Source organism: Saccopteryx bilineata, chromosome 3 (genome assembly GCF_036850765.1).
Source record: "Saccopteryx bilineata isolate mSacBil1 chromosome 3, mSacBil1_pri_phased_curated, whole genome shotgun sequence".
NCBI lineage: Eukaryota > Metazoa > Chordata > Mammalia > Chiroptera > Emballonuridae > Saccopteryx > Saccopteryx bilineata.
The window spans coordinates 305,287,113-305,310,367 of NC_089492.1; the positions used below are offsets into that span (position 1 = coordinate 305,287,113).

The 23,255-nt window shown below is 40.8% G+C and overlaps 3 protein-coding genes across 4 annotated transcripts in view; all 3 read right to left on the reverse strand.

Moving 5' to 3' along the window:
• LOC136332042 (zinc finger protein 675-like) overlaps nucleotides 1-23,255 on the reverse strand; it is a 323,089-nt gene that overhangs the window by 274,227 nt on the left and 25,607 nt on the right. The gene's annotated exons all lie outside the window — the stretch shown is intronic.
• LOC136332027 (zinc finger protein 432-like) overlaps nucleotides 1-23,255 on the reverse strand; it is a 146,513-nt gene that overhangs the window by 49,665 nt on the left and 73,593 nt on the right. The window lies entirely within an intron of this gene.
• Nucleotides 4,229-21,404, reverse strand: LOC136328860 (zinc finger protein 615-like). The gene is given in 6 exon segments (XM_066264844.1): nucleotides 4,229-4,287; nucleotides 7,943-8,144; nucleotides 11,069-11,315; nucleotides 12,658-12,715; nucleotides 12,718-13,406; nucleotides 21,310-21,404. Coding segments are annotated over 6 exon segments (1,350 nt in total).

The following is a 23,255-nucleotide window of genomic DNA, read 5'->3' on the forward strand; positions in this document are numbered from 1 at the left end:
TTAACTTTTTAATAAATGTAATTTATTTAAAGGACCTCTGCCAGGCATATTTCACTCTTGTGAGAGTTTGGGATCTCAGCAAGACGAGCAAGTGACAGTGATGGAGAAGTTTTGAGAGGGGAAATGCAAATGCCAAACAGGGCCCTGGACAAAATTCTGACCCAGATGAAGGCCCTAGTATGAGTGGTCGACAAAAGAAAAAAGACAAGACAGTGAGCTCAAGGCAATACAGCGAAAGCTATCTTTCATTTGGATTAACTTTCACCAGGGATGAGACAGCACCGACTCCACTGTGCTTGGTGTGTGGTGAGAAGCTTAATAGCGCCATGGTGCCAAGCAAGCTTAAACGCCATCTCCAAATGAAACACCCTTCCGTTCAAAACAAGCCGATGGACTATTTTGTATGCTTATGTACGAACAATGAGAAATGGGCAACTTTTTTGAGAAAAACCACAAGGTAAATGAGAGAGCCCTCAAAGCTAGCTACCTTATTGCTGAACTCATAGCTAAATCAAAAAAGTCCCACACTGTGGCAGAAACATTAATACTGCCAGCTTGTAAAGCCATTGTAAATGAGATGCTTGGCCCTACGGTGGCCAAAAAGATAGCTAAAGTGCCTCTCTCAGATAACACAATTGCCAGACGTATTGATGACATGTCTGCGGACATTGAAACTATAGTTTTGGAAAAGGTGCACATCAGTAAGAAATTTGCCTTTCAACTTGATGAGTCGACGGATATTAGTGGACATTGTCAGCTCTTGGCCAACGTGTGTTTTGTGGATGAAGAAGCCATTAGAGAAAACTTCTTATTTTGCAAGGCACTGCCAGAAAAATCAACAGGAGAGGAAATAGTTTGGGTCACATCAGAATATCTTGATAAAAGCAGGTTTACATGGGAAAACTGCACAGGTGTCTGCACTGATGGAGCCGCAGCCATGGTCGGGTGCATCAAAGGCTTCATAAGTAGGGTCAAAGAAAGAAACCCAGATGTTATTGTTACACACTGTTTTTTTGCACCATGAGGCCCTTGGTGCAAAGACCTTACCAGCAGATCTAGCTCCTGTGTTGGATGATGTTGTGAGCATAGTGAACTTTGTGAAGACACGACCTTTGAGATGTCACTTATTTGCATCTTTGTGTAAAGAAATAGGAGCGGAACATAAAATCTTATTGCTCCACATGGAGGTCCAGTGGCTGTCGCACAGCAAAGTGTTGGCCTGTGTGTATGAGTTGTGAGAGGGACTTAAAGTATTTCTGACAAACAACAGGTTCGATTACTCAAGGCTGCTTGCAAGTGATGAGTGGTGTGCAAAGCTGGCACACCTGGCTGATATATTTTATTATCTGAATGAACTGAACACACGAATGCAAGGCCAAAATGAAAACCTGCTTACAAGCACTGTTAAAATGAACAGATTCCGTTTAAAGGTGCAGCTCTGGCAACAACATGTGCAGCATGGCAACCTTGAGATGTTCCCGCTCACCAAGAAACAGCATGATGGCAACAATGCTGCAATGTGCGAGGTGATTGGAAGACATTTGAAAACTCTTGAGAAGACATTGTCATTTTATTTCTCTTCAACATTCACAGAATGCCTTGACTGGGTTAAGGACCCATATAGCTCAGTATCCGTTGCTGGAAAGGACATGACTTTAAAGGAGCAAGAGGAACTCATTGAACTGAAACAAGATCGTGGTTTAAAGCTAAAGTTTGCTGATCTTCCTTTGGACAGTTTTTGGTTATCTGTTGCCAAGGAGTTCCCCATTATGGCCAGCAAAGCTATTTTAACATTGCTTCCGTTTTCAACCACATAGCTATGTGAGCTGAGCTTCTCAAGCTTGACTGCGATAAAAACTAAAAACAGAGAGAGACTGAGAACTGTTGAGGAAGAGCTTCATGTGTATCTTTCTACCATTCCTGCCAGGATATCCTTTTTGTGTTCATTGAAACAGGCCCAGGTTTCAAACTAAGTGAGTATAAATACATTTTGAAAGTATATTATTAATGATATGTATTTATGTTCTGTGTTTAGAGTGTCATTTTGGTAGGTAGTGTGCTCCAGGATTTTGTAAATGTAAAAAATGTGCTGCAGCTCAAAAAAGGTTGAAAATCACTGCTGTAAAGGAACAGCAACCACAAAATGCTAGCAAAAAGTTTCTTAAAATTTTTAAGACCAGAAAAAAGATTTGGAGGAATGGATTGGGTTCTGAGTGAGGCTGGCCATCACCTACCACAGAGGAAGAGCAGCCTAGATGATCTAAAGTTGTCAGTGGGACCGGGACTCAGGGAAAAACCAATAAAAGTGAGGCCAATAACAAAATGGAGCCAGTAAAGTGAACGCCATTTCTCTGGAGCAATGAGAAAGGCACCACCAGAATTGAGAATCCAAAAATATTACCCTCAATTACGTTTTCAGCAAGGTCCCAGGATAAGTCAATAGGATAAGTCATCAAAAGATGCTGGAATAATTAAATATCTAGTGCATTGAAAATAAATTAAGAACTTTAACTCTAGCCATAAACAAAAATTAAATTAGAAGAAATCACATTTTTAAGTATAAGATGTAAAAGTATAAAACTCATAAAAGCATATGGGAGACAATCTTCCTGAACCCAAACTAGCCAGAGTTCTGAGAGAAGACAATAGATGAACCATAAAAGAAAAAGATAATAAATTGGATTTAATTAAATGTAAACATTTGTATTTGAAGCACAACATTTAAGAAAGCACCAGAGATTGGGAGAAAATATTTCCACATTATGTATTTATCTAATAAAGGATTGCATTTAAAATATAAAATTTGCAAAACATAATATAATGAAGACAACCACTTAATTACTTTATGTATGAAGTCATGAAATTCTCCAAAACCTGGATTGCAGTGCCTGACCTGTGGTGGCGCAGAGGATGAATCGAGGACCTGGAATGCTGATGTCACTGGTTTCAACCCTGGGCTTCCGGGTCTAGGCACATAGGGGAAGCAACTACTCCTCTCTAAAATAAATAAATAAAATCTAAAGAAAAATAAACTAGTATCTAAAACACAGAATTCCTAAGGGTCAATAATTTTAAAAAGATTGGGAGAATGTGGGAGGATGGATGTAAAAAGGGACAAATATAAGGTGACATAAAATGATATGACTGTGGGTGATGGGTATGCAACAAAATTAACAGTTTAAATACTATAGAAATATTTACCTGAAACCTAGGTACTCTAATTGATCAATGTCACTGTGTTATAATTAACTTTCCAAATATAAATTTAAAATTATTTAAAAAAGAAACCATGACAAGTCCTTGAACAGACACTCTTCCACAGATAAGGAGATGGCAGATGAGCATGTGAAACAAAGGGCAATATTATTTGTTATTAGAAAATTACAATAGAGCACAGTGATGAGATTGATACAAATACTCAACTATTAGAATTCCTAAAACAGACAAAAAAGTCCCAAGACAATATGAAATGCTGCTGATATTGTGGAGGAACAGAAACTCTTATTTGACAGAGAAAAGGTAAAAATGACAAACATGTTGGAAAGTAGGCAGACTCTTCAATGCATGACTTCACACGTGATTTCAAAATTTTAAGAAATTTGTCTAAAAAGCATTTCTAGTAAAATGGTCTCACTAGTGAATAGAATTTAGGAAAATGGTCATGTTTCTTTCCAACAACCTGAACAGAAATATAAAAAAGAAAACTGACATATAAGACAAACAAAGAAACCCTTCCTTACTTATGGACACAGCCTTTGATCATGGGGAAGTACTCTGGTGATGACATTGAGTCACGTGGATGTAGAAGACTGAATTTGTTAGAACCGTTAACTTGAGCCAAAGTGAGAACAAATGACAAGGAGCAAGACCTCAAATCCTCTAGGAGGCAAATTTTGAATAGGAAATTTAAGGACACTTGGATTTGGAAGAATGAACTGTTTCCAACATCCGAAACCTGAATTTCAAAACTCCCACTAGCCTGGGGCTACGGTTCTCAAAATTCACAGACTCCTAAGTTTTCTTACCAACACAAACTCTACACTCCCGGATGGTCTCAAGTTTAGTCTGAAATTCACCAGGAAATCCTTCTGGCTGACACTCTCAGTGATTTAGATTAAATTAAATTGCTAACCTAGACAAGCACAGTTCATGCTACACACATTCCGCTTTCCACGCAAATAGCCTAGGAGCACTGATATGATGACCTTAGGCCTTGACCTTCAGGCATTCAATTCTCAAACTCTTCTGAGTCAGGCTTATTCAAGTGGCCCACACTAATGCCCAGACCTTCAGAGAATGAATTCACATAAGTCCCTGAATGTGGACATTCACATGCACTCCTGCTTCACCAAACTCACAGGCCCTTCATTGAGGATCCACACAGAATCCGGCTCACAAGACCTCGAGCCTCTGAAGCCTCCATTGGCAGCACCCAGAGGCTGAACGCTAGTACAAACCACTTCCAATTTGGTCCTCTGTTCCCAACTTTCCTCGAGACTGCTGCTAGGAGGAGTGTGTAGCCAGGTCTGTGGCTCACTTCTAAAATTTTGAATTCTGACCTTGAATAAGTTCCATGACATTGTAGAATGTATTAAAGTTTCTGATGGGTGTGCTCAAAACACTTACCACTCTCTCAGGTGAAAGTTAACAGAAATGTTCCAGGGGCTCCTCGATGCCTTCCAGTATTCCCGAGAGATGGTCACAAGCACAGAGGCACTACTGAAATTTCTACAGAACACAACCTGTCCAAGGCCAACTTATCAGGAGATGCACTGCATCCATCACTTTAAGTAAAACAGGAAGTTGACAGTATCCTTGTCACACAGGAACAGCAAAGGTACAGTTTGCATAAGGTCTGATGACCGTGTGTCTCTAAAGAACCCAGAGACCTTGGGGCTGGGTATTAGTTAAATTCAACTGAGGTCCACTTTTAAATCACCTACAGTGCAGTCCTCCTCCTTTTATGTTTACTCTCTCACTACTGCCGCACTCACAATAGTCCTGGTCACCCAGCGTGTGTTTTATTGGATGGGGGGATGCCCCACACCAGAAATTCTCCACACCACTGGGTGCCCAAAATTTTAGTTCAATTATTACCGAGTCATGTTAAATTTCACAAACAAAGGTTCAGGGCCACACACTGCTCCCAACTCACTTCAGAAGCCAAACAAATGGAGGTTCCCTCAACCCATCTCAGGTTCACTTCATTCCCCAGAGCAGCTCACATCACCAAACAAAGCTCATACCAGCATTCTTGGGCCAGGGACCTTGGGTTTCAAGCCAGTGACAATGGAGTCATGTCTATGTTCCCATGCTCTATCTAGCTGGGGAATCCACTGTCCAGCCGGATTAGCCCACATTCAGGCCAGTGATGTTAGGCTTTTGGACCCGGCCCCTCTGCGTCCCAGTCAGATGCTCCATTCAGTGGGCCACTGCCTGTCAGGTTGTGCTAGAGTTTCTTAAAACCATTGACCAACCAAACAGAAATAAATGTATGTTAAAGTTGGAGATACAAATGTATCCTCTAGTTAACAGTACTGGAACAACTTCACTTTCTTCTATTTGATAATGATGGGTGTGAATAATTAAGATCTTATTTAGTAGAGTACCTGCCTGAAAAGCATTTGGGACATCTCTCAAAACTTTCACATTTTGTGATTCTAAACTTAATTTGAAATTTATAGTAATGGGCCCTGCCCAGGTAGCTCAGTTAATTAGAATGATGTCTGGAGGGCGGAGCTTGCCTGATCTTTCCCCACTCAGGGCACACACAGGAACAGATCGATGTTTCTGTTGCATGCTCTCTCTCTCTCTCTCCTTTTTCCTCTAAAGTAAAAATATAAATAATTGAAGTTATATGTTCTACTTGGTTTGCTAAATAGATAATATTGGCTGGATATTGGAAGTGCCAGGTTCAATCCCTGGTTAAAACATACATGCGAGGCTGAACTGTGGTGGCGCAATGCAAAAAGCATAGGCCTTGGAATGCTGTGTTCCCTAGTTTGAAAACCGGGCTTGCTCAGTCAAGGAATATATAGGAGTTGATGCATCCTGTTCCTCTGTCCTTCTCTCTCTCTCTTTCCTCTTTAAAATGAATAATACAGAAAAACATATATGATAAACAACTATCTGATTTTCTTCCCTTTCTCTGCTCCTTCTCTCTCTTCCCTTCCTTAGAAAACAAGGTTTTATTTATATATATTTGGAAAGAAAACAAGAGAACAGGGAAGAGCAGGAAGCATCAACTCCCATATGTGCCTTGACTGGGTAAGCCCCAGGTTTTGAACAAGGGACGTCAACATTCCAGATAGACACTTTATCCACTGGGCCACCAGATGTCATCCACTCTCTCTACCCTTCTTACTGGCAGTGGCATGATTGGTTGGAGCGTCAGTCCCCGGTGGTGTGGATAGCTTGGTTGATTGGTAAATTGACCCCAGAGGGGTTTGCTGGGTGAATCCTGGTGGGGGTGTATGTGGGAATCTATTTCCCCTTCTCTCACTTTAAAAAAGTAAAAACAAATAACAAATTAAAAGTTACTTAGAAATATTTCTTAAAGGTTTTATTTATTGATTTTAGAAAGAAGAAACAGAAAGTGAGGTAGAGGAAAAGATTAAAAAGCATCAATTCACCCTACTCAACTAGCTTAGTTGTAGAGCATCATCCCGGCATGTGGAGATCCTGGGATCAATTCCCAGCCATAGCACGCAGGAGAAGTGTCCATCTGCTTCTCCACCCTTTCTGCTCCTTCATCTCTATCTCATTCTTTTCCTCCTCCTTCAACCAAGGCACCTTTGAAGCAACGTTGGCCTGGGCGCTGAGGATGGCTCCATGGCCTTGTCTCAGGTGCTAAAATTGCTCCAGTTAGAATGGAGTATCTCCCCAGATGGGCAGAGGATCACCCCCTGGTGAGCATGCTGCGTGGATTCCAGTTGGGTGAATGCAAAAGTGTCTCTGTCTCTCTGCTTTTCACTACACAAAAAATTAAAATAAAATAAAATAAACAAAAAAAAGCATTAACTCATAGTTGTTGCTTCTCATATGTGCGCTGACAAGGCAATTCCGGGGATTCTACAGACAACTTCAGCATTCCAGGTCCATTCTTGACCCACTGAGCCAGAGGTCAGGGTAAAATTATTGATTTTATACAACAGTCAGTGTCACTTATAAAATTCAACACATCAAAATATGTTTTTGATATTACTGATATGAACATAACAAATTTGTAGTACTCCAAGTATTCTAAAATAACACAAACTTTAAGAAAAAGCAAAACATTTATATATTGAAACAGGCACAGAATACTGTTGTACACATTAAGTTTAACTCATGTTGAGAGTTAAATCCATTTACTTATTTCAATTACAAGGCAAACAGAAAAGAGGTTGATGCTGGAGCATTTGAGATCATGCTTCGCAGCATACATAACACTGGGGAACAGAATTTTTGTTGCATCCACAAAAACACTTGTTCTTACCTAACTCAAGTGTGCTGATCTCAAATCTGACATTAGTTTTTCTCTGTAAGCTACAGTTCTTTTTGCAATTCAAGATTTAGGTTTCCATCTTATTGTAAAATTTTAACATTTAGTTTAACATAATGAAGTAGAATGACTTCTTGGGCATAATCTTTGTGAAAATATAATAATTTATATGATGCCGTAAATACACTAATACACTAAAAGATACAACTGCATCAGAATTTGTCTACAATTTCAAAATAGAACATATTAAAACATTTATTTTAATCATAAAATTTGTGCAAGACTTAAATTTTATTCAGGCAAAAATTTGCATTTGTAGCTCTTGTGTTTGTGTACTTGTTGAGGACAATCTTATTTGATGCTCCAGCAGTAGTCTCTGCTGATCATTAACAGCTCCAAGATTTTCCAAAAACTTATCAGAGAGACTGTTGGGGAAGTGAATCTTAATGCTCATATTACACCCAATGTCATGAAAAGCTAACAGCATCCTTGGAACCAGAAGTTCATAGTTTTCTGCTTCTTTGTTGCCAAGGAAGTTCTTTGTAACTGCCACGAAAGACTGCCATGCTGCTTTCTCCTCCGTATGCATCTTCCTGTCAAATTCTTCATCATGTATGAGGGTTCGAATTTGAGGTCCATCTAATTCACCTGCTTTTATCTTCTTGAAAGACAAGGCAGGAAAAGAAGAAATAATATGTTGAAAGCATTCACTTTCTCTATTCAAAGCCTGAACAAACTGCTTCATTAGCCAAGTTTGATGTGAAGTGGAGGAAAACGATCCTATCTCGATTCACTGCACATTCATTCACAATACTTTGCATCTCAACTTTCAGAGCTTCATGTTTCAGCCACTGCTTCTGTGTCCAGTGTTTCTCTTGAGCTTGGCTGTCCCAAAGACACAGAAAGCAAGGATACTTCGTGAAACCTCTCTGTTGTCTTAAAATTTACCATTTTAAGATCCACACAAATGATCCAGTTATACTCCTCATACTTCAGAAAGTCGAGGACAATTTTTATAGCATTATAATCTCACAGATGAGTTCAATAACCAATTGGAACCACTGAAGATAGGCAATATATGCATGTGTCACAAATGATAAAATATTGCGCCTTTGAGTTGAAGTGTGTCACAGCTACGTATATAACAGAGGTGTCAGGACTATTCTTACATTTATGCCTACTCAAAGAAACCATGATTCAATCTTAAAACAAAATAAGAGGGTGTTTTTATTAGATAATAATTTTTACATTTAAAAACAACTACAATTATGTAAAAGTGATGTTTGTAAAACATTAGTTGCTTTGTGGTTATGTTCAATCCAAGAGTCGTTGCCCTTTAACTCCAATTTAAAAACCAATGCATGCCATTAAGTGTAACAAAAATGAATTAAAATTGCATAAAAACTAGAGCATACACCAAAATACCGATTTCAGATTTGGAATCAGTGAGGCAGAAATATATAGAAGCAGTTCAAAAACCTCATGCAACAGAAAAAAAAAATTGTTCCCCAGTGAATTAGTTTGGCTTAAATAAACACATATAGATTTTTTAGAAGGAAATGTGGCTGAAGGTGTTCTGTCCCAAATTGCTTGGAAGGTGTACTGTCTGTTTAGATTTGTGGCAGAATGCTTTTTCATTCAAGAATTCTTTTCCACTCCAAGTTATCTGAGGTTTTTGCTAAAACCACCAAATTCAATGTCTTCACAAATTATTTCTGCATGGATTTCATGTCAAGTGATGAGGAACATGAGGTAGTGCTAAACCTCACCATATTCAGTCCCACATGGAAGTATTTCACTAGTGTAAACTGACATTTCTTGAGGTCTTACTTTCCGACCCTTCATTTCCACAATTACAAACATCCACTCATGATTTCTGATGATCTCATATGACAGTCTACGTTCAACTGCATGGTTTCCTAGTCTGTCACATTCATAGAATTTCTCTCAGAATATACATTTTACAGATACAATTTCCTAAATTATGAAGACTGATTGCATCAAAATGTTTTGTAAATTGTTAGGACATATGAGGGAACTGATCAGGACAGACAGAACCATGTTTGTTGCTCTAAGTTATTCCTTTTTTATTCTCTCTTTTTGCATTGTTATTCTTCATTGCATAGAAGTATATGAAGTTCATACAACTGGCAACAGGCATCCACAAAGCAATGTCCTGTGAATTCTCATGTTTAACAAAAATAAACAAGTGAAAAAAAGCTTTCCCAAAATTGCTGCTCCCATAGAGCCTCTCGTGGTTTTTTTTTTATGAACACTGAGTCTTGACTGTGCACTGATACTTTCCCACATTCATGACATTTGTAGGATTACTCTCCTGTGTGAATTCTTCAATGTATAATGAGACAAATGTTACTCAATGAGAATTTCATTTCCACATTCAGTATATGCAAATTGTCTTTTCTGACGAATCACTGATGTTCCATGAAGCATATCTTTTTTCTTTTCTGGCAGAGACAGTGAGAGTCAGAGAGACAGACAGATAGGGACAGACAGAAAGGGAGAGAGATAAGAAATATCAATTCTTCATTGCGGTTCCTTAGTTGTTCATTGATTGACTTCTCGTATGTGCCTGGATCGGGGGGGCTACAGCAGACTGAGGGACCCCTGCTCGAGCCAGAGACTTTGGGCTCAAACTGGTGAGCCTTGCTCAAACCCGATGAGCCCGCGCTCAAGCTGGCTACCTTGGGGTCTCGAACCTGGGTGCTCTGCATCGCAGTCTGATGCTCTATTCACTGTGCCATCACTCGGTCAGACATTTTGTTTGTTTTAGAAATAAAAACACAGACATACACATCTACAGACAGACAAAAAGGGAAAGAAATGAGAAGCATCAACACATTGTTTTGACATTCCAGTTTATAAATTGCTTTCTCATACATACCTTAATTAGAGGGCTCCAGCTGAGCTAGGGACACCTGGCTCAAGGCAGCAAGCTTGGGTTTCAACCAGAGACTTTAAGGTCATGTTTATGATCTAATGCTCAAACCGGCCTTGGACTTCAAGCCAGCAACCACGAGGTTAAGTGTATGATCCCACACTCAAGCCAGCAAACTTCTGCTTAAGCTGGTGAGCCTGCACTCAAGCTGGTGAACTAGTAGTTTCAAACCTAAATCCTCAGCATCCCAGCTCAAACTCTATCCAAAGCACCTCCACCTGATCAGGCCATCATGCATATCTTCTTAAAGACTTCACCAAAATACCTGACTTGTGTTGGTGCACTGTGCACGCAGTAAACCTGGAATGTTGACATCCCTCATTTGAAATCCTGGGCCTGCCTGATCAAGGCACATATGGGAAGCAATTTGTGGAAGTTGATGCTTCCAGCTCTGCTCCTGCACAAATCTTATCTTTTATTTAAAATTAATAAATTCTTTTAAAAAGGGAGTTTTATGATAATCACTGCATTTGAATGATTTCCATGAGGTTGCATATATATTGATAATACTCTTCATGGGGAATTCTTTCCCACATTCATTGCATATTCATGGTTTCATTAAGGACTAAGCATGCTTCTGTACTTAGACCACTCTTCCTGTGAAAAACATTCCCACATACAGTACATACAGAGAACTTCTCTTCTATATGAGTCCTTTGATGTGCAGTCAGTCGGTGTTTCACTGCAAAGCCTTTCCCACATTCACTGCATACATATGGCTTTTCTCCAGTATGAGTCCTTTGATGTATATTACTCAGCTGGTTCTTCACTGGAAAGCCTTTTCCACACTCACTGCATACATATGGCTTCTCTCTATTATGAGTCCTTTGATTTCTAATCAGTTGACTTTTCAGTACACAGCCTTTCCCACACTCACTGCATGCACCGTGTGTCGTAAAGTCATGGTGCACTTTTGACTGGTCACAAGAAAGCAACAAAAGACACTAGAAATGTGAAATCTACACCAAATAAAAGGGAAACTCTCCCAGTTTTATACCTATTTAGTGCAGTTTGATTTGGGCTCCATTTGTTGCCCTACACACATCCAAACGATAGTGAAGTTATTGCCACACATGGGTAAGACGTCTGGTGTAACACAGTGAATAACATCTGTGATTCTCTGTTTTAAGTGATTAATGTCATTGATACATTCAATGTACACACTTTGCTTCACATAACCCCAAAAGTGAAAGTCTAAGGGTGTTATATCCGGGCATTGCGGTTGCCATGGCTTGACAGAACCCCTGCCTATCCACCACCAGGGGAATGTTCTATCCAGAAATTCATGAACAATGGTGGTGTAGTGTGGAGGAGTGCCGCCCTGTTGAAAGATGACACCTGGAAATTGTAGCACTGCATACAATTCCAACATGTCAAGATAGGACTTTACTGTCACAGACTGCTCCGCAAAAAAAAATAAAAAAGGGCCTATCACCTTATTATGCATCAGGCCACACCACAAGTTCACTTTAGGGTTGTTATGTTCATAGTCAACATAGGCATGAGGATGTTCAGCAGCCCATATTCGGACGTTATGGCGATGAACATGTCCACAGATATGGAAGGTTGCCTCATCACTAAACAGAATGTTCTGCAAAAATGTTGCCTTATTGTCGATCTCATGAAGCATATCTGTAGCAAACGTGCATCATGTGGGTCTATCTGCTGGTTTGATATTGTGCAACAGCCACAATTTGTACCCCGTAAAACAAGAGACGTTTAACACCTTATGAACTGTAGTCTTGCTTAGGTGTAATTGTTGAGCACATGCACACACAGATATTTTAGGGCCCCTTAGGTAGCTATCCCTTATAGTCTCTACAGACTCGTCACTGACTGATGGCCTACCAGTACGGGGTTTCTCCACCAAACTGCCGGTTTCCTTCAACTGCTTATTCCACCAAGTAATGTTATTCCTATGTGGTGGCGCTTTGTTATAAATGCGCCGATATTTACGTTGCATTTTGGTCACGAATTCAAATTTAGCGAGCCACAGAACACACTGAACTTTCCTCTGTACCATCCACATCTTGACTGGCATGGCCATGGGCTGCTCCGTTGATTACATGGTGTTATGTCATCATCTGTGCATGTGCACATGCTGCCACATTATCCTACAGAAACTGGGAGGGTTTTCCTTTTATTTGGTACAGATTTTACATTTCTATCATCTTTTGTTGCTTTCCTGTGACCGGTCAAAAGTGCACCATGACTTTACAAACATACTGTATATGGCTTCTCCCCCGTATGAGTATTTTGATGTGTAATAACAGATTGCTGACTGTAAAACCTTTCCCACACTCACTGCATACATATGGCTTCTCTCCCGTATTAGTTCCTTGATGTACAATCAGTTGGCCCTTCTCTAAAAAGCCTTTTCCACAATCACTGCATGCATATGTCTTCTCTCCTGTATGAGTCTGTTGATGCACAAGCAGCCTGCTGTTCACTGGGAAGTCTTTTTTACATTCACTGCATGCATACAACTTCTCTCCTGCGTGAGTCCTTTGATGTCTAATCAGTTGGCTCTACACTGCAAAGCCTTTCCCACACTCACTGCACTCATACAGCTTCTGTCCTGTATGAGTTTGCTGATGATTGCTGAGCTGATATCTGTAAATGTAATGTTTCCCACATTCACTACATCTGTAAGGTTTTTTTCCCACATGAGTTTTCTGATGTATATTCAACTGTGATTTATTGAAGGTTTTATTATATATATTATATTCACTCTGATTCAGTCCTGTATAAATCTTCTGACTGGATTTTCTGGAAAAGGCTTTTCCACACTGACAGCATCCGTAAGGTTTCTCTCCACTAAGAACTCTCTGATGATTAGTGAGCCGAGCCATTTTGACAAAAGTTATCCCACATTCAGTGCATGTGACGGCTTCCTCTTCCTTGTCAGTTTTCTGTTGCTGAATGATCTTGGACTTATTTTTAATGGATTTGGTACTGGAATGCAACCTAATTTAGTGGAGAATATTTCATGGTTATGATGTGAAATGGACGTCCCATCTCCATTCAAGAAAACAAAGTTCTTTAAATTAAAACTTCTGGTTTAGTTATCAAAACTTAATTTTGATTTTAAAGGTTTTGCACAAATCTTCACCATATGACAGTGTTGCCTCAATAGTGACCGGCTTTCCCTTTGATTAACAATATTTGCAAACATATCATGTTCACAGCATTTTTCTCCACTCTTCACAATGGCTGGACTTTGGAAGGGACTCTGAAAAGACACATGAACTTTCTGGATTTCTAGGAAAGAAGAGAATAGTAAATCATCCTATAATCTTTCATAATCTGTTTGCAATTAAAATTTATTATGAAATAACTTTCTGTAAAGCAACTCTTTAGTGAAACCCCATGAGTTGTAACAAAAAGAGATATACTTAGAGTCAACCAGATTCTAGACACAGCGCCTATAAACCTCTTGAAGTTTCCTATGTGAAAAAGCATAATTTTGTTTAAAAAGATTGTTTCATTTTTATTTTTTCTGTTATTTCTTTTAAGGTGAGACATAGGGAAATGATGAGGCACAGTCTCACATGTGCTCTGACTTGGATCCACCTGGCAACCCCATGTGAATCCGATGCTAAATTAATGAGCTATTTTTAGTGCCCGAGGAAAATGCACACTGACAAACCCAGGCATCCTGAATTCCTGAGGCCATGCTATAACAAAGCTAGCCACTGCCTGTGAAAGGGCAAGAGAGAAGAGAGAAGAAGTAAAGGATGCGAAGAGAAGCAGATGGTTATTTCTCCAGTGTGTTCTGACCAGGAATCAAATCTGGGGCATGCATATGCTGGGCTGACACTCTATTCACTGAGTCACCAGCCAGGGAGAAAACAATTCCTTTTGATAACTGCTGAGATTATGCTAGTGAAGGGAATTATTACAGAATTTTAACATATCTTCGAGATGGTACCAGGGAAAAGAAATACCTTCCCGTGGCTGTTCTCTTGCTTGGAAAATGTGGCCACCTCATTCATTCACAAATTCTACAAACTTCCATGGAATCCTAAAAAATCACACAGGCAGACCAACAACTAGCAGCCACGTGGATTCCAAGGCTAAATACAGAACCAACCTGGATGCAACCAGAATACAGAGTATGCTAGTCTGACAAGAACTAATGAGACTGCAGGACACGGAATGATGGGACACTGATCTTTGTACTGGGCTTAGTGAAGACAAGGTAAATTTTGTTCCTGACACTGAGTTTGTAAAACCCTTGTAATTTCAGAAGTCAGAAGAATATCTTTTTTTTTATTTATTCATTTTAGAGAGGAGAGGGAGAGACAGAGAGGGAGAAGGAGAAGAGACAGAGAGAGAGAAGGGGAGAGGAGCTGGAAGCATCAACTCCCATATGTGCCTTGCAGGCAAGCCCAGGGTTTCAAACCGGCGACCTCAGCATTTCCAGATCGACACTTTATCCACTGCGCCACCACAGGTCAGGCAGAAGAATATCTTTTATTCGGCATAAAAAAACATTTTTAAAAAGACTGAGAATACACTTCTGAGGAGACTAACCACAGGGTTCTACATGGCGTCAGGGTGCACCTAGTTACCAGAAGAACCAAAGTGTGGAAGGTTTACCTTCAGCCCCAACAACTGTCCTCTAGGACAGAATAGATGGCCTAGAGCTAGAAACTCTTATGTAAATCATTATTCATATCTGATCAGCTTTGAATGAGTTAACATATCCCTGTGCCTGGTACATGGTTCACCTCAGTTCCATGGATAGAGAAAGGCCTGTATTCAGGAATACTTCAGACCTTTTCTTTGTACTTATTCATCTGTCTTCTTTGAAATAAATGAGTAAATATTAGAATTTCTCTGACTTCTGTAACCAGCTCTAGGAAATTAACTGAATTCAAGGAAGGGCTCATGAGAACCTCCAACTTATCCAACTGGTCAGAAGCACAGGGTATAATCTGGACACACAAATCGACATCACAAGTGAAGAAAGTCTTGTGGAAATGAACTCTTAACTCATAGTTTGTGATACTAGTACTCAGTACGTAGTATCAGAACAGAATTAATTTTTAGAACACCCAGTTTAGTAACTACCCAGAGGATGGAATCTAAAGCAAAGAAGTAAAGGCAATCAGTCTGTGAAAGATAGTAAAAGATGCAATGGAAACCTAAACAGTGGAGGATATCAGAAAGTATGGGTGGGGCAAAATTAGGTTTACAATTACTACTATGGGAAAAAATATAATAATAATAATATAATAACAATAAGTAATAATATAAGGCCCTGGCTTGTTGGCTCAGCGGTAGAAAGTCAGCCCAGTGTTGAAGTCCCAGGTTCGATTCCCAGTCAGGGCGCACAGGAGATGCACCCATCTACTTCACCCTTCCCCCTCTCCTTCCACTGTATCTCTCTCTTCCACTCCCACAGCCAAGCTTCAACTGGAGCTAAGTTGACCTGGGTGCTGAGGATGGATCTATGGCCTCCACCTCAGGAGCTAGAACGGCTCCAGCTGCAACAGAGCAAGGCCCTAGATCGGCCCAGTATCTCCCCCTCGTGGGCATGCCTGGTGGATCCATGTCGGGCACATGTGGGAGTATGTCTGACTGCCTCCCCACTTCTAACTTCAAAAAAATACAAACAAATAAAATAATAATATAACACTGGCTGGTTGGCTAGGTGTCACAGCATCAGTTGGGCGTGTGGAAGTCCCGGGTTCCATTCCAGATCAGGGCACACAGGAGATGTGCCTATCTGCTTCTCCACCCATCCACCTGCCCCTCTCACTTTGCTCTCTCTCTTTTCCTCCTTTCCTGCAGCCATGGCTCAATTGGAGTAAGTTGGCCTGGGGCACTGAGGATGACTTCATGACCTCCACCTCGGGCACTAAAAAATGGCTCTGATGGCAACAGAGCAAGGGTCCCAGGTGTGGAGAGCATCGCCCACTAGTGGGTTTGCCATGTGGATCCCTGTTTTGGGTGCATTTGGGAGTCTGTCTCTGCTTCCCCTGCTCTCATTAAATTAAAAAAATTTTTAAAGATATTTTATTTATTGATAGCACATAGGAAGAAGAGAGCTAGTGTGGGGCAAGAAGTTAGAACTAATAGTTGCTTCACTTTAGTGTTTCATGCTTGCCACAATTCCCTTGACCCTGCAAGCCCAGGACTTTGAACTGGCAACCTCTGAATTCTACATCACTGCCCTATCCACTGAACCACCACAGGTCAGGCTCAAAATGCAATTGCTATTTTATTTTTAGACTTTATGAATTTTAAAGAGAAGACAAAGAAGGGTGAGGAGCAGGAAGCATCAACTTGCACATGTGCCTTGATCAGTTAAGTATGCGGTTTACCAGCTGGCAACCTTACTGTTCCCGGTGGGTGGGCACTTTATCCAGTGGGACACCACAGGTCAGGCTCAAAATAAAAGTTTTTTTTTTCATTTTTCTTCTGATAGAGACAGAGATGAGAGTCAGAGACAGGGATAGATTCAGAAGAGGACAAACTGTCTACTTAAAATGACAGAGTATCATGAAGGTCAGTGCAGGAGAAGCTGCCATTTCATATGACAGGAAACTTGGGATTAATTATCTGGCAATTAGTGTTAACAGAATTTGATAGGAAGGTAATATTATTTTAAAATTCCAGGAATAATAAATGCAATTAAGAAAACAATTCCAACTTCTGCATAATAAAGAAAATGATCACACAGAGGTACGATTTAAGGCTAGCCTGACAAGGCCGTGATGAGGAAATAAGAGCGTCAAAATGGAACAGCGATGACCTAGGTTCAATACACCGATGTTGCCAGCGAGGTCGCTGACTTGAGAATGGATCATAGACATGACCCCAGGGTAGCTGGTTTAAGCCCATGGTCACTGTCCATAGCAAGGGGTCACTTGCTCTGCTGCAGCCTCCCAGTCCAGGCACATATGAGAAAGCAATCAATGAACAACTAAGGAGACTAAGGAGCTGCACAAAAAGTTGATGCATCTCATCTCTCTCGTTTTCTGTTTGTTTTTATTTGTCCCTTTCTCTGTCTCTCTCAGTCTCTGTCACACACACATAAATAAATGAATAAATAAATAAATAAATAAATAAATAAAGGCTAAGATGTTTTATTCTAAAACTTACAAAATGATCTTGAAAGCAATCAAAGACCTAATTAAACAAAAGAACACCCACAGTCCTGGATTAGTATGAAGAGTATGTTGCAAACAAAATTACTACAGAATGAGATAGACTCAATGTAATCAGTATGAAAACACTAGCTGGTTAGTTTTTCAGAAATTGACAAGCTGATTTTAAAATTCATATGGAAATTGAAGAAAAATCAACATGTCAAAATGATCTCTATATTTTTTCTTTTGTCCTTTTCTGAAGTACAAAGGCTAAGTTGATTCATAGGTGAATTAAATCTAAATAAAACTCCTAACACTATGATGTAAAATAAGAAGTTTTAGGAAAACAAAGGCAGCAAATTGGGGAGGCAGAGAGACAGACTCCGGCATGTAACTGACCAGGATCCACCTGGCATGCTCAATAAGGAGTGATGCTCTGCTTATTTGGGCCATTGCTCCTTTGCAACTGGAGCCATCTTAGGACCTGAGGTGGAGGCCAGGGAGCCATCCTCAGCACCCGAGTCCACAGGCTTCAATAGAGCCATGGTTATGGATGGGAAAGAAAGAGATAGAGAGAAAGGAGAGGGGGAAGGGTGGAGAAGATAATGGGTGATTCTCTTGTGTGCCCTGAGTGGGAATGGAACCCAGGACCTTCACATGCTGGGGTGATGCTCTACCTCTAAGTCAACTGACCAGGGCCTCAAAATTATCTTAAAAGAATAAAACAGGCTCAGAGGATTCACTCTTTCCAATTTTGAAAGCTGCTACAAAGCTATGAATATAAAAAAGCATCATGAAAATGGATACAAAAAAATATCCCAAAATTGACTGTTACAACAGCGATGGTTGCACAACTAAATGAATAAACTAAAAACTAATTAGCTATTCATTTAAGGGGATGAGTTGATTCATATGTGAATTAAATCTAAATAAAACTCTTAACCCTATGATGTAAAATCAGAAGCTTTAGGAAAACAAAGGCAGCAAAAACATCTACTCATGAAGAAAATCTGATTTAGGAAACCTGGGAAGGATGGCACGTGAAGTACACATAAGTTGGCAACTAGTTTGATCTGGACCTCATGTGGCACGTTTACAAGGCCTATTCTTGTTCATTATATGAAACAATACAGGAATATAAGAAGAGAGCTATATGGAAAAATATAAGTATAACAAAACAAAAAAAGAGCTCAGAATGTTGCAAACATCCTAGCTGATGCTAGGACAGATGAAATTTAAAATGTCTAGTGTTGAATTCTAAAGTTCAGAAAGGATGAAGGAATGGTGATTCTCACTCTCACAGAAAATGGGAAGTTGGAGGCTGGCTGCCATGACAACAAGTACGATGTACAGGAAGGGAGCACACTTTAGACAACACCGGAAGAGACATCCATATGCGAGTCCGTTTCTCAAAACAGAAATAGGTTCAGCAATGGTAACTGAGTAAACATTTAACAGTGATGAGAACTGAGTATGAAAAATGCTGGAGAGAGGGGATGCTAAGAACAAAATAAATGCACAATGAAAACCAGGCTCTCATGGGACACAGCTTCCAAGGTGTGGATGGATTTTATGGAAGAAAATCACTATTTCCATACAGGGCACGAAGGCTCAGTAGTAACAAAACTGTGATTAATTCATAGTTCTGTCTTTCCAAAGGGGCCCAGAATATTGAATTTCACAGAGAAAAAGGGGATAACACAGGCTGAGACACTGTGGGCATGGACAGAGAGTAAAATCTGAGAATGCTATGAAAAAAAAGTACACAAAACTAACATGTAGATAAAATCAACAGGTGTCATTACTCAAATGAGAGAAAAGGGGTATGTTTCCCTCCAAATTTCTACAAAGAAAAAGGGTTCTCATAGGTGAAGGGGTGGTTTGGTTTCTTTATCCAATGTTACAGGTCTGATGTGTTCTGACTAGAATATGTCATCCTGCCATTAAGCCCCCTGACCTCCTGGGTGCTTGACACCCACTCAGCTGGACAGACTGCATGCTGGGGTCCATCCCCTACTTTCCACGGTTCTTCCCCTCACTCCAACTTGGAAAGCGCATCTGGTTTGCTGGGTTGATGCCCTGCTCAGGGGGAAAAATGACAGAGGTGTGAGACACACTGAACTGGGCTTTGGTCTGTCAAGAGTAAGAATGTTACATTTTAAGAAATGAACATGCTTCACATCTGTGACACAAAGCCTTTTGTCTCAGGAGGCAGAATGTGATACCTTCTTGTCTGAGGTAATGGAAGGATCTGAGGTTCTTCCTTTTCAGAGAACTGTAGTTATTCAGGAGAGTTAGGCAACTGAGGGGGAAAAAGCCACTGACAGACACCTTCTAAGTGACACAGGGGAGCTGTCTTTATCCACTGACACCAGGTGGCTGTAGATCCAACATCATGTCCCAGAACAGGTCCTTCTGATCGGGGTCCAGAAGCTGCCACTCATCCGGGATGAAGTCCACGGCCACATCATGAAATCTCAGTCATTCCTGTAACACAGTGCTGTTTAATGGTGTGATGTGCTTTTGATGAGGTAAAATAAATGTTAAGTTTTCTCCAATTTTGTTTATATGATGCACTTACAGAGTGAAAGAAATTTTATTTTATTATACAATTGAATAAGCACATGCCTAGTAAATTACAAATTAGAGTAAAAGTAAATTTACATTTGTACATATCAAAAATACAATCATAAACAATCATACAAGAATAAACTGTTTCACACATAGTAACAACTGAAAACCTGGTTTTGCCCGACTCTGTAGTCTGCAATTGTGCATTCATTCATTTATGGATTCATCTGATCAGAAGATTGTGTATTGTGTAGGAGAAATTCTAGTGACATATTTTAGTATGTCTCAGATTAACTGAGGTAGTTTTTCACACACCTCCTCAAATCCATAATAAAGAAAAAAAGTATAAACACAAATGCCTACCCAGGCAGTGACATAGTGGAGAGAACATCAACCTGAGACCTGAGGATCCAGTCCGAAACTCTCAGGTCTCTGGTTTCAGCACCCTTGCTCACCAGCTCTGGTGTGGGGTAGCCAGCCGGTGAGTAAGATCATCAAATGATCCTATGGCTGCTGGCTTGAGTTTAAAGGCTGCTGGCTTAAAGCCCAAAGTTTCTGACTTGAGCTTAAAATCATTGACTTGAGCATAAAATCATTGACTTGAGCAGAAGGTAATTGGCTTGGATTAAACCCTACCTTATGGAAAAGGTAATTATGGGAAGTAATCAATGAACAACTGAAGTGTCTGAATTACAAGTGGATGCTTCTCATCTGTCCCTTCCTGTCTGTCCTGCTCCCCCACCCCCTGTCAAGAGAAGAAAAAAATCAAGTCACCTGAGCTAAGATTATTTTCTTCTGTTGTTGGAAAAATCCTGGCAATAGAGAGGGTGTGTATGGCGTGTTGTAGGTCTGCTCTAAATTTCAGCTCAGAAACCTGTCTTCAGTGAAATCCTGCTCCTTATGATTCTATGCTCTGGGGAGTCAGGACCTGTGGATTGAGGAGAAAATTCACTGACTGGTACATTTCCTCTGGGCCAGATGCACTCACCCTCACACAGTGACCACAGTATTGCTAGTGTCCATTTCCATCGTGTCCCTGAAGTTTATCCTTCTGGCCAATAAAGCCTCAGCTTCCAACTGTGGTGGAGGAGCCCCTTATCCTGTGGAGTTTAAGTGGGTGACTGTCAAAGGAGCCCCGGGCTATGACAGCCAGCCTGCACCATCCTCAGGGGCCGGGGAGTCTCAGGAAAATCACTCACACAAAGCTGACCACACGGAAGGAGGGGATCTGGGCACTGTTTTCCTTACACCACATGTGCTCGGATTCCTCCTCAAATGATTCTGCACACCCCATGACTGCACCCATTTCAGGAAAAAAACAATACTCTGGACAAATCATCAGCATTGTTTCTTTTATTATTATTATTTTTGATAGAGCCAGGAGGGCAGAGACAAGAACATAGTGCAGCTCCTGGATGTGCCCTGACTGGGGAATCAAACCGGCAACCTTTGTGCTCCAGGATGATGCTCTAACAAATCGAGCTCTCTGGCCAGGGCTTTTTTTTTTTTTTTTTAGAGACAAAGAGAGGAAGGGAGAGGGAAAGGAGCCCCTCCTTAGGTGGCTTGTCAGCTTCTTAAAATTCCTGTCTCAGGGGTGATAGTCCAGTAAGAGTGAGGTCTGACCAATAAGCAGAACATCAAGAGGGCAGTTGGAATACACATATCTATCAAAATGTATGATAAAAGTATAATGAAAATCCTGAAAGTGCTCAGTATGGAGAGCTTGGGATAACTCAAGCACCCTGACGCTTCACCAAAACATCAGGAACACTCCAGGTGGCCTCTGCCGACACAACATGCAACATCACTGTCACTCTACAATTAACATCCACACTTTAGTCTCAGCAAATAGACTACCAGGTCCCTCCTAAGATAAACAGCTGCTTACTCCATCCAGGCCAGTTTCCCTCCTTTCCTACATTACAAGTCCCTTCTTTTAATTGCTGTTATCCCTCCCTGTCCATTTACCCTGGATCACCTCCCACCCTGCTGTCCCCCTCATTTTCACTGCACCCAACAAGCAACTACCCATCTCTCTCCCCTTATTGGAGCAAGAATAGCATCTACATTATCAGTCTGGACAGCAGAACCCCAAGAAGGGAGCATACCTCCCTATCCTCTTTCTCACCTCTTCTCAATTCATCTCCCTCCCTGCCTCACACAACAGGGAATGTTGTTCCTCTGCGGTGAGGACACTACCTTGGCCTTCCTACTACCTGGGCAGGAGCCTGTGCTTTAACATACCTCTCTCCCAATGGTGATGTAGCCCTTAACAACCAGTCTCTTCCCATTCCAGGGATTCAGCAACTCCGGCACAGAAGGGCAATACAGCTCACCCCTCTCTTGGTAACCCTCAAAATAACTCCGGGAGTTGGGACATGTTCAGGAGAACCAGCCACCTCTGTCCTAACCTCCCTTATAATTGTCACTGAAGTGTTCATTCTTGCAGGCTTCTGCTTCACTTACCACAAATACTGTATCACAAAGAGACCTTCTCAAAGGGGCGGGGGGGAGAGGAGGCACAAAAAATGTATCCGCAGAATGCCTGAGCAATCCAATGTAAAGCAGAATTTAACCACCCGGAAGCGGCAAGCCAAGCACACCAACTGCCTGAGTTATCCGTTGGGGCTTTACTGAGACATTATTGTCAAATAAAAATTATGTACACTGAAAGAATCCATGTGATCCTTTGTAATACACATAGACGGAAATACTAGCACAATCAAGTTAATTAACACATCCCGCAGCTCACAATCAGTTCTACGTACGTGTGGGGAGAACACTCGGCACGTGGATCTGCGGTACATCCGGCGGCCAGAACTTTACGAGTGAAAGTTTGTACCCGTGAAAGAACATAACACAAACTCCTTCAGAATACTATTGGCTACTGACGAACGGAGACAGCACTTTTGGTTTTAAAAGTAAAAACGACAAAGATGCAGTTATGTAACTGAGGAGCCACTGAGCCACTTCATCTGCAGATGTTGTAAGGTACCAGAAACTACAGAATTTATATTTTAAGAGGCTTGGAGAACATTTTATTAATTTGGGTTAAGGTGTGCAGAGAAATTGTGCGAGTAGTCTCTGTACTGTGTGATTGGCATGACCAGGATGGCCCTTGGCATTGTATTGTAAATGCAAAGGG